Raw genomic sequence first — 14775 nt, forward strand, 5'->3', positions numbered from 1 at the left:
CAATATAATAAATTACACTATCCTCCATTAAATTCCATCAATGGATTACAGCTACTAGCTACGTGTTCTACAACTTTTACTACTCGCAGTCATGTATACCTAACATCTATCTCCACAGATTACGGATGATATTAGTACTTTGATACTAACGGTGTTTATTTATTAACTATTTGAGTAGTTTTTTATAAAATATTAAAAGTTAAACGTTATATGAATTAGGTTATCTTAATTTTTTAAAGTTAATTCAACGCTATATTTTCAAATACTATAAAAGATATAAAAAATATCATTTACCGTTATGAATACCAAAAGCTATTTAAAAAATTATTGTTGAACACCGACATAGACTGCACATACGGGAATAGGAGCTGCTCCAGCTTATGTTTTTATGTTTCTTTTTTCCTTTATTTATTTTGGCAATTTTATTAATTGATGCAGTTGCAGTAATTAATTGAGGTAGTTTGTCATTATATTTATATTAAAAGAAAAAAAGATTATAGAATAACCATTCATATCCACCCATTAAATTATAGGATAAACATATATTTGTTCTCACATCATTTTTTATGTCCTGATATATAAGTAATTAAACTTATTTATATTGGCATGCAAAACATGTCAACCATGTCCATAAATACAACGATTCGAACTATGGGCATTAACAAATCTATTTTGCTTCTTTTTTTTTTTTTTTTTTTTTTGTCTCAAAAAAAATATTTACATTCGGATTAAAAATGATAATATTTAGATAAAAATGTTTAAAATAATAGTGATTTTAATTTCTGAGCCTCGAGTTTTTAATATTATAAATAAAATTTATTTGATAATACAGTTCACTTCGGATTTAAGCATTTAATTATCTACTAGTGTTTTACTTTTACCGCATTAGGAAATACATTTAAAGGGCAAAAAAATAAAAATAAAAATAAAACAATTCTTTTTAAGGAGGTAGAGGTTAAAGGGAAGCATTTTATCACTTTTATAATCTTTATTTATTATGGAAATCATTTTAAAAAGTAAATAATTCAATATATTTCTAATATCAAATTATTTTACAATTGAAAAATAAAAATAAAAAACAAAATACGACAATGGTTAAAAATGTTCAAATAATATTTTTTCCCGTGCTTTGCCAAGCATATGCATGGCTAGTTCACACCTAACGGAATTAAAATTTGAATTTTCAATTCCATAAAATTTATTATAATTTTTTTTATATAAAAACTACATGAATAAAAGGCATTTTTTAATAAAAAGATATTTCACAAATTTTTTTGATCCATAAAAATAAAAGATTTTCATAATATTTTAAAAAACCATCTCTTAAGTCAAACAATAAGTTTTTGTTAGGTCATTGCTTTCATAATTTTTGGTTAACTGAAACTTTAATTTGCATTAATTCACCGAGGGTTTAATCAGAAATCTAGAGTTTGAATTTTGGATACCGGAGAAAGCTTAGAGTTTTGGATAACACGTGATTGGGAAAAAAAAAAAATTATTGAATTCATAGCGTTTTCAAAAACTATTTTTTTATGTGAAAGTTATGAATTCGAAGTTGGATTAAACATGCAATGATTTATTCTGAAAAAGAAAAAAAAAAAAAAAAAAAAAAACCTGTATTGAGTGGTGATTGCTCTCTTTATGACTACAAAAGGCACCAACCAAAAATTTTTATTCTGAGCGATCGTTTTCAGACTTCAGCAATTAATTTTCTTGCTGGGTTATGCTTCGTAAAGGACCATAGTAGTTGTACTCTTCTTCCTGGTCAATTAATTTATAGATACAACCCTAATTGATACATCTAAATTCACTATGTTGGGTCTGATTTGAATTGGCTTTCAATTTGAAAACCTTAACCCAATTCGATTTCTTTGAGAAGAAACAAATTCTGACCATTACATATACAAATTGGTAAGCTAAATTTAATTTCTTAATAAATAATTCCAATCTCATTGTCGATTATTATGTAATAATCAAAAATCTTTGAACCAAAAACCTAGCTGGGATTGCATGTCAGAAGCTGATCTTCGCGTTGCAGACAGACTGAGCTTGCTGTGGCACAATAAAGATAGAGATGTTACACGTGCTTAAACTTTCGGCTTTTAACTTGAACAACTTAAACACGATTACTTTTCCATGCAAGCTCAAAGACGAAGTAACATTCAACACTCCACTAAGAAAGTCGAGGACAAAAGTATCATCATCGAACAACTTATTGGCGAAAATGGTAACGGAAGTTTTTACATCATGTTTTCCTCGAGCTGGAATTGTGTCGGCGGCGATCGGAGCTTCTCCAATCAGATTTCCCCGATAACTAACATAGCCTATACTTTCCTCATACATAAACCCTCCATAATTTTTGTTACTGACCGTGACTCCTATACCTAGTGTAAAATTTAAAAATAATGCCGGCCAAGCTGCCCGGAAATGTTCGATGGTGACTGATGGAGTGGTAAAGGTAGGTTCTTTAGGCTTGAAGAGTGTAAAGAAGAGAACTATTAAAACCACGGCTATTGTGAGTAAAAGAGCAAGGGAGACACCACAGCATATCTTTAAGCCACGATAAGACATTTTGGGTTTTGTCATTGTTTGATTAATACTGGATGAGTCTAAGAAAGAGGAAGACTCAGAAATATTTATATAAGATCTTAACTAATTAATTAGTAATTAATTGATGGGGAAGTGATTAATTAGGGGTGTGTATTATTTTATAATCAAAATGTGGAACAAGGCATGGAAAATGGGGATTATAACAATGTAGGAAAGGTTGGAGATTATTGGGAGTGCATGCATGATTTTTATTTATTTATTTTAAATCATCTGGTATTTAAAGTCTATTGGTCCAGGTATTTCAAATTCATGCCAAATAAATTCACTGAAGGGGATAAAATACTCTTTATTAAATTTTACAGGTATTTGTGAAAATTCGGATCGAAGACTTTTAATCAAAGGAGAAAAGATTTTTGATATCTCATCTCACAGACTTTTATTTTATTTTGGCATCCATGAGCAATGGAATTTTTTTTTTTTTAGTTTTTATTTTTTCCTTAATTTGATTCCATATAAATTTCACTAATAATAAGTGGGCGAAGATTTTTAAATTTAATTAAAAAGTTTTCTAATTGAATTTGGAAGGACCTTTTTGTACTTTTGTATGTTTTCTTGTTTTGATAGCCCTTGCCCCTAGTTTGTTAGCTTCTCGGAGGACGGCATTGGACCTGTTGGTGGGCTATATTATGTAATGTGAAAATAAAAAAAACACCCATTTACATGGGCCCAACACAGCTAAGCCCACTCAACATGACTAGAATACCCTCGTTGAGATTGCTTTTCTTGTTCATGAGTCATTGGTCAAAACCTTGGGGGTCATTTCAATGTATTATTATTATTTTTTTTTAACTGTTTGCAATTTCTTGCATTCTGCAGCCAATTTAAAAGGCATTACGTCTAAAACTCTCTTAATTTAAGGAAAATCAAATTGTTTGAATTAGCAAAATTTTTCCATCAGAACAGCTAATTGAAAAGAATCCACATTTGTCTACATCTTAGTTGCTCATATTGTAAAACCCAAAAAAAAAAAAAAAACATTAGCTATGCCAATGTCGCCATTGAAAAACAAATCTCTGCTTCTTCTAGTTTCTTTCTTTCATCTACAACAGTTAACATTTCGGTTCTTGCTCTCATGGCATTCTAAAGAAGAGAAAGGTGATTTCTTCGCAGTTTTTACATTAATTGAGAGTGTTATTCTTTTCTTTGTAACGATTTCCATATTCTAATGGCAGCCATTGTTTACACTTACAGGTTACGTCTGGACTCCAGTTCACAATACAGCCTTGGACTTGATTGCTAATGAAGATCTTGAAGAGGAATTTGAAGATGAAGAAGGGGAGGAGTTTCTTGTCTTCTTTTTTCTTTTTGATTTCTTGGTAAGATCTGAAGATGAAATGTTGAAGTATCCAGTTGACTGATCAAAATCTGTCGTAGAATTCAAAATTAATTAATGAGAAAAGCATTAAAACATAATGAATCCAAGAACACTCTCCTCAATCTATATTAAAACCCATTTGCAGAGAATTGGACTATTTAGAATTGATTGATTCCCCTTATTACACAAGTATTGTCTCGTGACATAAGAGCCAAAAATCTCTCTGCTATTAGGTAAAGAATCTGATCAACTTTCGCTATACCATCCAAAAATAAGCTTCCACAAATTAAATGAGACATCAATCTGACAACTGAAATGACCCTATTTATTGTCTGTTTTGCAATACCCGACAACTCCCTAATTCGCCTGTGTATTGAAAAAAAAAAAAAAAGAAAAGAAAAGAACAGTAGTACTAGTAATACAATACCTTGGGAGGACCATGGGGAGAAATTAACAGAACTGGGATCTCTTGCATTGCCAATTGTTGTTGTTGAGAATTCAGGAGCTGTCTTGAACTCAGTCATCTAAATTTCTCAACAAGCAAAACATATTTTAGTGCAAGAACATGGAATTTCAGTTGATTGAAGATTTAAAAGAAATAGACTACATACCCAACTCGGTGCAGCACCAGAATTACCATCCCAACCTATATGTGCCACATGTTTCACATCTGTTGGGTAGCCAATTTCCATCTCTCTTTCCTTCACCACTGACAAAACAAATTGCCATTTCTAAATTTTGAGCCCCCAAATTAAAGAAAACAATGGCTCATACCAATTAGCTATACACACACTCTCTCTCTCTCTCTCTCTCTCTCTCTATACATACATATATATATATATATATATATATATATATATATATATATATATATATATATATAAGACAGTGAAATTGCAAATTACAATCAAATTTAGAGTTAAATTAGAAGAAAAAGAAAGCAAAAGCCTTAACAATTGTGCAAATTCTATATGAATGTAGAGAGAGATATAGATGGAAAAAAAAAAAAGGAAAGAAAAGAAAAGAAAGAAAAAGGAGAAATGGATTACCGAAGATTTGTGTGATGTACTTGAAGCCCTTATTATAGATGCCTTTGATCTTAGTTGCCATAATTTGAAACTAGTAAAGCCAATGCAATAGTCCTTTCAATGAAGTAACTCCAAACAAACGCAGGGATGGTTCTTTTTTATTGCTGCCAGAGAGCAAGATTATATATATTGTTTATACTGATGAGAACATTTTACAGCACAAGAAGCCAAGAACAAATACGGATAAAAGACAAAAAGATATAGTAGCTTGTCATAGAAGATAATAAATGCATGTGAATGGCAACTATTTACCCGTGAATGAAGATTGGAATCTATCGAAAGATGGAAAAACAACGAGCAACTAGAAAAAAATAAAGAAAAAACCAGAGTTAAATGTACCTTAAGGGAATGACTATAGTGGTGCAAAGAAATGATGAGAGATTCAAGAAAGAAGAGAAATTTTCTTCTCCTTCTCTTCCAGCCAATAGTGTTGCAAGATTCTATCTTTCTTGTTTCTGCTATAAAATTCTTGGTGAATAGAGAAACATACAAAAAGTATATGTGAAATCATGAGCTTGCTGCACTAGCAAAGATAAAATGGAAAATGAAAACGAAAAGGAAAATATAATAAAAAATGGAAGGGTCTAAATTAAAGAGAAATGGAGAGAAAACCAGAAGCCATGAAAACGAGGGGAAGGATCTAAAGCAGAAAGAAAAGAAGGTGGGAAGCCATGAAAATGAAAAAAAGACAGGACATGCGAGTAAAGATATTTCTTTAAAAAAAAAAAAAAAGTTAGGTGGTGGGTTTCATGGTTTGGTTAAGGGTTTCAATTGGAGAGAATTTAATTGCCAGTGCTTTTGTTGTTGAAGGAGTAAACGCTGCGACCTTTTATCCTCTCATGTCTTTGGATAGCAGATGAAAGAAAATAAATGAGGAAAAAATAAGAAAAATAAGAGGAATATATATATATATATATAATCATTTTCTCTTTGTTTTTATTTTGCTATATTCAAACATAATTTTTGTCATAGTATGCGAATGAATTATTTAGACCCCATCTATAGGCTCTGGACCATATGGACGAATTTTTTTTAACTAGAGTTTTTTTAATTATTTTTGGAGAAAAAAATAAAGCAAAATGGCGAGTTTTATCCAATTAATTAAGTTTTTTTTGGCTTTATAAATGCCTAAAGCTCTGTTAAAACGACAAGCATAAGAGTTATATTCATGCAATGTTTGACTTTTACAAAGACTAATGTTACTGTGCCTCGAAGATCAAAAGTTCCTTGGACTTATCTCCATCTAATAAAATAGTTTTATTTAACTGCCACGTAATTACAATTAATAACTTTTATTCTAAAGTTTGACATTAATTATTATTTAGTTGAATTTCAAGGGGCTAAATAAAAATTTAACATTTTTAATGCAAAAATCAAAACAATTAAAGTCATGAAATTAAATAATACAACTCAACTTCTATATTTATGCATTTAGCTTCATATATTATAATGAAAAAGAATGATTTGGTACCCATTCTGTATTATTAGTGAAAAAAAAAAATCTAATTTCCTAAGTGCATGCCAATAGTTTAAGAAAGTTATTTAATATATACATATATGTCTGTAACGTTAGAATCTGATTTTTGATATATACTATGTGTGCCTCTCATTTTTATTTTTAAGTTAAAAAATAAAAATTTGCAATGTGTATTATTATATTGAGAGGAACATCAAGCTTGCGATTTAGCAGTAGTGAAATCGTTATTATGCTTTTCTGGCAAATCTCACAAAATTAGGATTAAGGAATTGTTGGAGCCACGTTTATGGTAGATGTGTTTCTTAGAAGGAAACATATTCTTAAAAGTCAAGTTTACAGTATAACATAATATGGATTTGGACTAGTCACCTTTCAGACAATATATTTGGTATTTTTGCTGCTAATCGATGAAAAGTTATCCCCCACAAGACATTAAACAGCCTTGCAAGAGCTCCGGCGGATGAAAAAGTCACAAATATATATATATATTCATAACTTAAAAAGGTCACATAAAAGGACATGGTAAAACAATAGCTTGATTAATCTCAAGTTCACAGCCCTTCTGTAAAAGCTACTCCAGTAGATTTTAACCATACCCCTCCTTGTATAAGCTCTGCAACTGTAAATTTCTGGGCTTCAGTAGCACTAGTTATCACACGATAACCTGCCCATTTTACCCTCTTACTAGTACCAGCACCTGCTCCTCTGTTCATGTACTCACCGTAATACAATGTTTTTAGTGCAAAATCTCCCTCCCAAATCGACCATCCAGCAGGGTCTATATGGTCAGCAATATTGGACTGCATCACCACTGTCCTTGAATACTCCTTCCATGGCCGGCCCAAGTATGATTTGACCGAGCTCTTAACGGGCTCAAGATCCGAACTTGCAATTATTTCACATTTTTGGATTGAAGTGCCTGTGTTTTGGTTAGGGTCAATTCGGCCTTGGGCCGTTACCATATTTTTTTGGCCGTTCATGGGCTTTCGGGCTACTAATTTGCAGTTTTGGAAAACGACAGCTGCATTGCCGAATATGAAGTCCACTGTGCCTGTGATCAAGCTATCTCTGTAGAATTGACGGTTGCTGTGTGTATAGAGAGTGTCTTGATAAGCATCCATACGGCAGCGGTTTATAACTGACTGATCAGCACCAACACGTAGCGCCACCGCTTGATGCTTTTCCGGACCAGCCGTGTTTTGGAACCATATGTCTTGGGCTATAAATCCATCCCCAACAGCAGCTGCATACACAAATTTGGAAAATGCCTTAAATTTAGCACGCTTTAGTGTTCAAAATATATAGAAATAAAATCGAGTCGTGAAATCAGAATCTTGCAGAAATTTTTAACATAATAGCTCGCTCCCGACCGAAGGGATTAAGAGGAAGAAAGAAAAAAGGAAGTGAACTTTACCTACGGTTGCTGAATCGAAAGTTGTGGATCCATCAACAACGTTGAGACTACCAGTTATGATGGTTAAGTCCATGCCATCGCCAACAAGCATAACATTCTTCTTGCTCTTTCCAATCTCAACTTGCTCTTTATATGTTCCCTTCTTCACATAAATTACGTGCCTTGTCTTTCCATTATTTGGCGCAGCTGCCACCGCCTCTTTAATCGTCTTGTAGTTACCACTACCGTCTTTAGCCACTATAACATTGGCCTTTATATCCTTAACCGAGGCTTCCAGAAGTTTTCTATCCTTCGTCGTTACCCACGACGGAAAATCCCTGTTCAAAGGCGAAATCAGATAGTCTTTCGCCGGAGAAATTCCGACCAGCAATGCAAGGGAGGTTCTTGATTTAGATATCAAGTCGTTGAGCTCTGGCTCCATTATGGACCTGGCCGGACCGGTGAGTCCATCCAGACACGTAAAATGGTTAGTGAGTACGCTGCTGAGCCATACATGCGCATTTGCATGGGAATTAACTGTACCACTCTGGAGAGCTACTATAGAGTCGTTGGTTCTATCTATAGATAGCTCCATCAGCTGCACACAATCAACAAGAGCCGCTTGATTTACAGGATCATTGATCTGACGGCTAACATGGGTAGCCTCTTGGATGGAGTTCTGAATTTGGTATTTGGATTTCTTTAGCAAGATTTGAAGTAGGTTTACTTGATTTGGTTTCTTGGACGTGTTTGAAGCTATTTCTGTGACTATGCCTAGGCATGAGGCTTTGTCATGGGCATTATCACATAGGTTCTGCAATGGAGGATTGGAGAAGGTAAGTTCAGTAAAATGCAGTGTGAGTATTGCAGCTGAGAGTATGATAGCTGCTAAGCAGAGAAGAAGATAGAGAGTTTTTTTGTGAGAGGTTTTGGGTGAGGCTAGCAGAGGCTCATGTGTTGCCATGGTTTTTCTACCTGTATGCTTTTGGCTAAATTGCAGTCCTTAAATAAGCATTGCGAGTTGTCGTTTTATTAATTATTATAGCATTAATATATTGTAATTGATATCTTAAAGAGTGGTTGCTACTCACACTTGAATTTAACATCACAGTCTTACATAAATTAATTAATAAATGAATATATAATGAAGTATGAGCATCGGAGAGTCCAATACCTTGGACAGCACGTCAGCATGTGATTGTTTTGACGCTATATAATAATATATCTCTGTATTTAACAATTTGAAGAAGAGATTAAATAATCAAGTGGGTGATGTTGGGTTTTGAAAATGATCGATCGGTGTGGAAGATGTGGGTCTGGTTTATCGCAAGTGAAAACAATCATGTGATTCCTTGAAACAATAACAAAAGTTTCTTTATATTGCTCTATATTTCAAAAAGCAATACCTATAGTGGATGAACACTGTCATCATTCATTCATCTTCTTTAATTATTTCTTCATTATCTTCTCATCAGCGCGTTTCTCGGCGTACTTTTTTTACTTATTTTATTGATAAATAATTACTATAAGATCACTCATTAATGTCAAATTTATTGGATAGCGATGGGTGGAAAATTAATTTTATGACTAAATATTTATAAATTTGAAAAAAACATTATTAATTATTTTCTAATATTTTTAATACGATCCAGGATATTTTTTTTCCCAAACTGTGATTAAATTTTGAAACATTTAATACTCTTTTTTTGGACAGTATCATTGTTTTGTGCAACCACTGGTTAAAGTTGTCGTGTGTTGGTTGATATTTTATTAAATATCTGAAATTGCACGAGAGAACTTTTTAATAGAAAAATACAAGTTGATTCTTTTTTTTTTTTTTTAAAAAAATCCAAACCTTCATCTCACAGTGTCGCCTACGGCCCATGGGCTAACCCTGTGGGCATTGGAGTTGTGAGAAATGAAATGGGCTTGGTAGCTAGCCCAATTGAGAACCCATTATATTGGTTTTGCATAATGCATATTAGACTTTGATTAATTCTCTTCACGATCTTTTAATAAGGTTTCTTTTTGTTTAAGTATAATCAGCTTTATATAATTAAAGAATTTCAAATGAATTTTTATTTTTTATCAAACATAAAAATTTGAGTTTATAAATAAATTCCATAAAATTGTATATAGAATGCTTTCAGATCAAACAACCACTGTATAAAATTTCATTAATCTTTTTATTAGAAAAATTAACTTTACATCAATTGCATGATTGTAAAGGAAATTTAAAAATGAAGCAGAAAGAAATCATTGGAAGATGATACAAATTAAATTATTCTCTTCATCAATTGTTCTCTAGTATCAATAAATTAGCCGTAATTGAGGCGGAAAATGTCATTCTGCACGAAGAGGCCTCCCTGTTGCTCAGGAATCAGGTGAAACATCTGCAACATAAACAATTTTTCTTAATAATCATAAGCCCTACGTTATTGGATTATTGTTTAGTGTACCGGTAAACTCCCTGCCGGAGTTTTATAACTCAAAATTCCAAGAAAAACGATGTGAAAAGTACCTGACTAAATCTCAACAGGTGCTCCTCTCCTGGAAGTTGGAGGCTGCCGCTCACAAAGACAACAATGCCGCCGGCAAAAGAAGAGGGCTGTGAATCGATGGTGCTAATAACATGCTTACATTGATCAAATGGCAAGTCGTTTAGCTTGGCGGAGATATCATTAACGCCTAATATCTTCTGACCCTCGAAACTAAGCATGGAGCTAGGCTGATAAAGAGAGGCAAGAGCAAGTCGATCATTATCAAAAAGTTGGTAGTAATGGTTAACAAATGCCTTCCCGATCAGTTCAACTTGTTCTTCCATTATCTCTCTCTTTCTATTCAAAATTCAAGTTCTCTCCTTTGCAATCAACAGGCCATGGAAATATAGTGGATTGGGTTAAGGAAGGGAAAAGGGTGAAGGATATTGCAGTGTCTCCCAATTTAGCCCAATTGTGACCATAATAGCCTTCTGCTTTTGGGATTCGATAGTAATGAATTAAAAGAGGAGAAGGGTAATATGGTAAAATGGGATTGAGAATCAGAACTGCTGTGTTCTTACGCAAAGTTGAATGATGTTAGAAAGAGGAAAAAGAATTGCAATTGGCATCAAGGCAGAGCAGAATGAGAGAAGTTACTCTGTGCTTTAGAGACTTTTTGGCCGTCCAATTTAACTTTCTGAGTCAGCTTCTTAAAAATGTTCAACAAACTTTTATGTATATATATATATATATATTGAGAAATATACAATCTTGATCTTCACACTCAAGATAACAAGTTTGTTTGCAGATGAACACTCCAACGAGCCCAAAGCATAGAATATATGCTTATTAGCAGAAAGACCTCTTTTTTCTTTTTATCCCCAACATTGGTTCTAAAGCTATAATACTTCCCTTTTGAACCGCGTTTGTACTTGCGGACCACCCAGTGAGCTGGGAACCGCGTTTGTACTTGCGGACCATCCAATGGGCTGAGCTGACTGCCGAGTTATTTAAATTTAGCTGAATAAAAATTTGGCTTCAATCAACTTTTAAGCCTAAAATTTTTAGACTAGTCAAGTTTCGAAGCCAGCTAAATGCATTGATTCAAATTCTTGATTAGATAGAGTAGGGAAACTGGCAAGGAGTTCCCATTCTGACTGAGTCTTGATCCCATTCTAGCTCTCCTTTTTGAGGAAAGATCGCATATCCCATGGATTATAATTCATTCACATTGATTGAGAAAACTCATGTAGAAGAATTTAATTCAATCCTCTTATCTTTATGTATTTAAGTAAAACTACTGTCATTAGAAATTTAAGAAATCAGGATATAAATTATAATGATATTATGTAATTTGACAATAATTCTAATCTAATTAAGTCTAAATCTTAGAGGAAGTAATTTTTCAAAACATTTACATCCATGAATTATCTCATTTTTAATTGAGTTCTTGTAAAATTTGATTTTCCAAGCAAGAAGTCAGTATTTAGTAACTCATCACAGGGGTCATCTAGCAGTTATATCAGTATATGCTTTCTGCACAGCCCTTGGATTAAAGCCTACCAGAAATTTAAAATGGAGGGTCCTCACTCTGAAGGCTCTGGATCCTGTAGCAAAACCTAAACCTATCAGAAGTTTTAACAAAGGCCTGTGATGGGTAGGTCCAAGACCCAGTCCACAACACTAAACTCACAAACAGCACGCAAATAAATTTAACATCCTTGTGCACCATCTAGAACAAGCAGCCTGTTCGCATTCTTGCACCTTCCGTGGATTCATAGTCCCCCTAGTAATCCATAGATTTCAAATATAACATCCTTGTCCTCCATCTAGAACATGCAGCCTCTTCCATTCTTGCACTTTCCATGAATTCATCGTCCCCCTAGTAATCCATAAATTTCAAATAGATGCGACGAACAACCATATCCAAAGATTCATATGACCAATGAACTTTCATCTAACTCTTTCAAATTCCTGCACATCAATATGCATCTCCAAACCCATAAGGATGCCTATATACTGCAGGATTATTAGCTCCAATCATTTTTTGAATCAGGACACTCGAGGAAGAGTGTAGTTATGCATGATAACTCCAATAACCCTAGTTAACATATCTTAATCTGGCCAACTGTAAGTCCAAGACTCTAACTTGCTTAACGAAACCGAGGTGCCGCTATTATTCTTTGGACTCTCCTAATAGTCACTCCCTGGCTTTCACCAGAATATGCTAATAATGTCATCTATAGGATAGCATGGATCCTCCAAAAAGCTTGAAGTAAAAGGCATGCAGACGAAACACATAAATTAAGCAACCAGACAGGCATAGGATGATTATATTTCTCAACCTAAGTAAGGTTAAGACATCTTCAAAATATATATTTAGATATATTGAAGTAAACCTTCTCAGAATTGACGAACCAATCTTTGTGAAATTTCATAATCCGACCTGTCTCTTAAAGTAAACTGGAATCTGGACCTTCTCATATATACCATACAGAAGGAAAAGCAAATACAAACTATATTTGAAAAACAGAAGCATGCTTCTATTGCCAGGATATAATTAAATTGAGAGAGAGCGAAATATTATAGTGAGTAATGACAGAAGCAAAAGAAATGACAATAGTTTCAGCCACTCATAACTGGATACTTCCAGGAGTAACTCAAACAATATTCACAAGGAAATGCCTATTTTCTCCCTGCATGAGGTATCCCGACCCTATGGGAACAGACACAGTTCACAGGACATCTTTAGTTTTTAGCAGACAACATTGCATACTAAGTTGAATGAGGCTAACTTTTCGGACTAATAAACACATTTATACATCTTTCTCATGATCTTTGTCTTGCTTCTTGCAATGTTAAGTTCAATTCAAATATCCCACGCATCATCACAAAAATAACTAAATATAGTTCAAAATTACCAGCCAAATGAAAAAAGAGCAATAACCAAGACAAAATCTTTTAGCATAAAAAGTTTAAGTATTTGTGAAGCAGTAAACAAGCTGAAATTCAACTGCAGCCATCTAGTCTAGGTAAACTAGTACATTGCAATATGAAGTCTTACACAAATATAGTTCAATAATGAAAAAAAAGTGATCACCTTTCACTTCTCGAAAGCAGAACTGCAGTCTCATCTCCAACTCGAAGGCCAGAAAGTATGAACACCATAGCCAGTCTTCCAATTATCCAGATAGATAACCTTATTCACAGCCCAGAATGAAACCACTAGTGAAACGACCATAATAAATCTCTGTGCAGTCACATTCTTAACCATTACAAGCACATGAGTTACAAACGCTAACAATAGACCAACAATGGTGTATAAGAAACCAATGGCAAACCCCTCTGCTCCAAGCTGCATCCCGGACCCCTGGTAAAAGAAAATCAGCTTGCTGGGGTCATTCCGGTCAGCCAAAAACATGGGCATTTTACGAATTATATTGTGCATCGCACCGGAAACGCTGAAGAAGTATACAAACACAGCCCCTCCAAGCCATATTTTCCGATCGTGAAGCAATGTGCCACCGGTCAACAACTTCTTGATCATAAACGGCGTCCAGATTAGTAAAACGACGATTAGAAAAGCAATTTGATTTTTGGAGACAATAGGGGGACGTTGTATGGGTCCCACCGATAGTTTGGTCCTGGTCTCGATGAAATCGGACATGGATTCAGCCATTCTAGAGAAATCGCCCTGATCCATGGCGTCAGATTCTTTAGGGTTCTTCACATTGGGGCCAACGAGACGGATGTGCGGGAGGGAATTCACGCCGAAAAGAGAAAAGGAGGATTGAGATTCCTTGAACTCGATGTGGCAGAAGAAGAGTTTTCCGTAGGATGTGGAGGATTTTTCAGGATTGTTGGCGATGAAGGAAGAGGCGAGGAGAGAGAACTCGCGGTGGAGGTCTTCGAGGTGGAGCTCGGGCTTGTCATGGAGCTGTTTGGCGTCGAAGAAGATGAGAAGCGAGTAGGGGCGTGGTGTTTTGGTGGAAGTTAGGAAACGAGATACAGTGTGGTCATCAAGGTGAATCACGCCTGATTTAGATTGGGATTGGAGGGAGAGGAGTTCAGAGATGAGCTCTTCAGAGTCGGTAGTGCTGGTGGTGAGGGAGATAAAGAGGGAGACGAGAGTTGTTAAGAGGAGGAGACAGAAAGTGTGGTTTAGAGATATCGCCATTTTTGGGCGACTTCACTCCCCCTTCGAATGGAGAGAAATTGTTTTTCGTTTTTGTTCTGGTTCGGGGGAAGGAGATACAGTCAATGGACGGGAAGATTTCTACATTTCCTGTTTTTTTCTTTTTTTGTTTTTGCTTCCGTGTAGCCACCAATAAAAAAGTGACAAGTACGAACTCGTCAGCAAAAGACATAACCCAAAAACGACGTCGTAATTGTTATCCAAAACGCATGAACTA

At 34.5% G+C, this 14775-nt stretch overlaps 4 protein-coding genes across 4 annotated transcripts; all 4 read right to left on the minus strand.

The window, feature by feature from the left end:
- Positions 1-3608: 3608 nt before the first annotated feature.
- On the minus strand, positions 3609-5884 carry LOC105649376 (CRIB domain-containing protein RIC10). Its single transcript, XM_012236007.4, has 5 exons — positions 5353-5884; positions 4975-5117; positions 4537-4634; positions 4353-4449; positions 3609-3975 (listed from the first exon to the last, which is right to left on the minus strand). Exons 2-5 carry the CDS (start codon positions 5033-5035, stop codon positions 3821-3823), a joined length of 411 nt encoding a protein of 136 aa, XP_012091397.1. The 5' UTR covers positions 5036-5117; positions 5353-5884; the 3' UTR covers positions 3609-3820.
- Positions 5885-6951: 1067 nt separating this feature from the next.
- PMEPCRA (methylesterase PCR A) lies at positions 6952-8880 on the minus strand. Its single transcript, XM_012236008.4, has 2 exons — positions 7905-8880; positions 6952-7733 (listed from the first exon to the last, which is right to left on the minus strand). Exons 1-2 carry the CDS (start codon positions 8845-8847, stop codon positions 7042-7044), a joined length of 1635 nt encoding a protein of 544 aa, XP_012091398.1. The 5' UTR covers positions 8848-8880; the 3' UTR covers positions 6952-7041.
- Positions 8881-10048: 1168 nt separating this feature from the next.
- On the minus strand, positions 10049-11221 carry NTL (NTF2-like protein). The gene is made up of 2 exons (XM_012236009.4): positions 10405-11221; positions 10049-10276 (listed from the first exon to the last, which is right to left on the minus strand). The coding sequence occupies exons 1-2, from the start codon at positions 10705-10707 to the stop codon at positions 10202-10204; spliced, it is 378 nt and encodes a 125-aa protein (XP_012091399.1). The 5' UTR covers positions 10708-11221; the 3' UTR covers positions 10049-10201.
- A 2071-nt stretch (positions 11222-13292) lies between these two features.
- LOC105649379 (Oligosaccharyltransferase complex/magnesium transporter family protein) lies at positions 13293-14690 on the minus strand. The gene has a single exon (XM_012236010.4). The coding sequence runs from the start codon at positions 14538-14540 to the stop codon at positions 13494-13496; it is 1047 nt and encodes a 348-aa protein (XP_012091400.1). The 5' UTR covers positions 14541-14690; the 3' UTR covers positions 13293-13493.
- Positions 14691-14775: the final 85 nt, after the last annotated feature.

Source organism: Jatropha curcas, chromosome 11 (assembly GCF_041381405.1).
Source record: "Jatropha curcas cultivar XTBG-Jc1 chromosome 11, XTBG_Jcur_1.0, whole genome shotgun sequence".
In the NCBI taxonomy this organism is placed as follows: Eukaryota; Viridiplantae; Streptophyta; class Magnoliopsida; order Malpighiales; family Euphorbiaceae; genus Jatropha; species Jatropha curcas.

Bases quoted from the DNA above. Each gene is read 5' to 3' on its own strand.
- LOC105649376 (XM_012236007.4), bottom strand. From the start codon at position 5,035: ATGGCAACTAAGATCAAAGGCATCTATAATAAGGGCTTCAAGTACATC. The intron at 4,635-4,974 runs GTAATCCATTTC...TTGTTTTGTCAG, and splicing joins GTACATCACACAAATCTTCG to TGGTGAAGGAAAGAGAGATG. The intron at 3,976-4,352 runs GTATTGTATTAC...ATTCTACGACAG, and splicing joins CTCCCCATGGTCCTCCCAAG to ATTTTGATCAGTCAACTGGA.
- PMEPCRA (XM_012236008.4), bottom strand. From the start codon at position 8,847: ATGGCAACACATGAGCCTCTGCTAGCCTCACCCAAAACCTCTCACAAA. The intron at 7,734-7,904 runs GTAAAGTTCACT...TTGTGTATGCAG, and splicing joins TTTCGATTCAGCAACCGTAG to CTGCTGTTGGGGATGGATTT.
- NTL (XM_012236009.4), bottom strand. From the start codon at position 10,707: ATGGAAGAACAAGTTGAACTGATCGGGAAGGCATTTGTTAACCATTAC. The intron at 10,277-10,404 runs GTACTTTTCACA...TTTATGTTGCAG, and splicing joins ACCTGTTGAGATTTAGTCAG to ATGTTTCACCTGATTCCTGA.
- LOC105649379 (XM_012236010.4), bottom strand. From the start codon at position 14,540: ATGGCGATATCTCTAAACCACACTTTCTGTCTCCTCCTCTTAACAACT.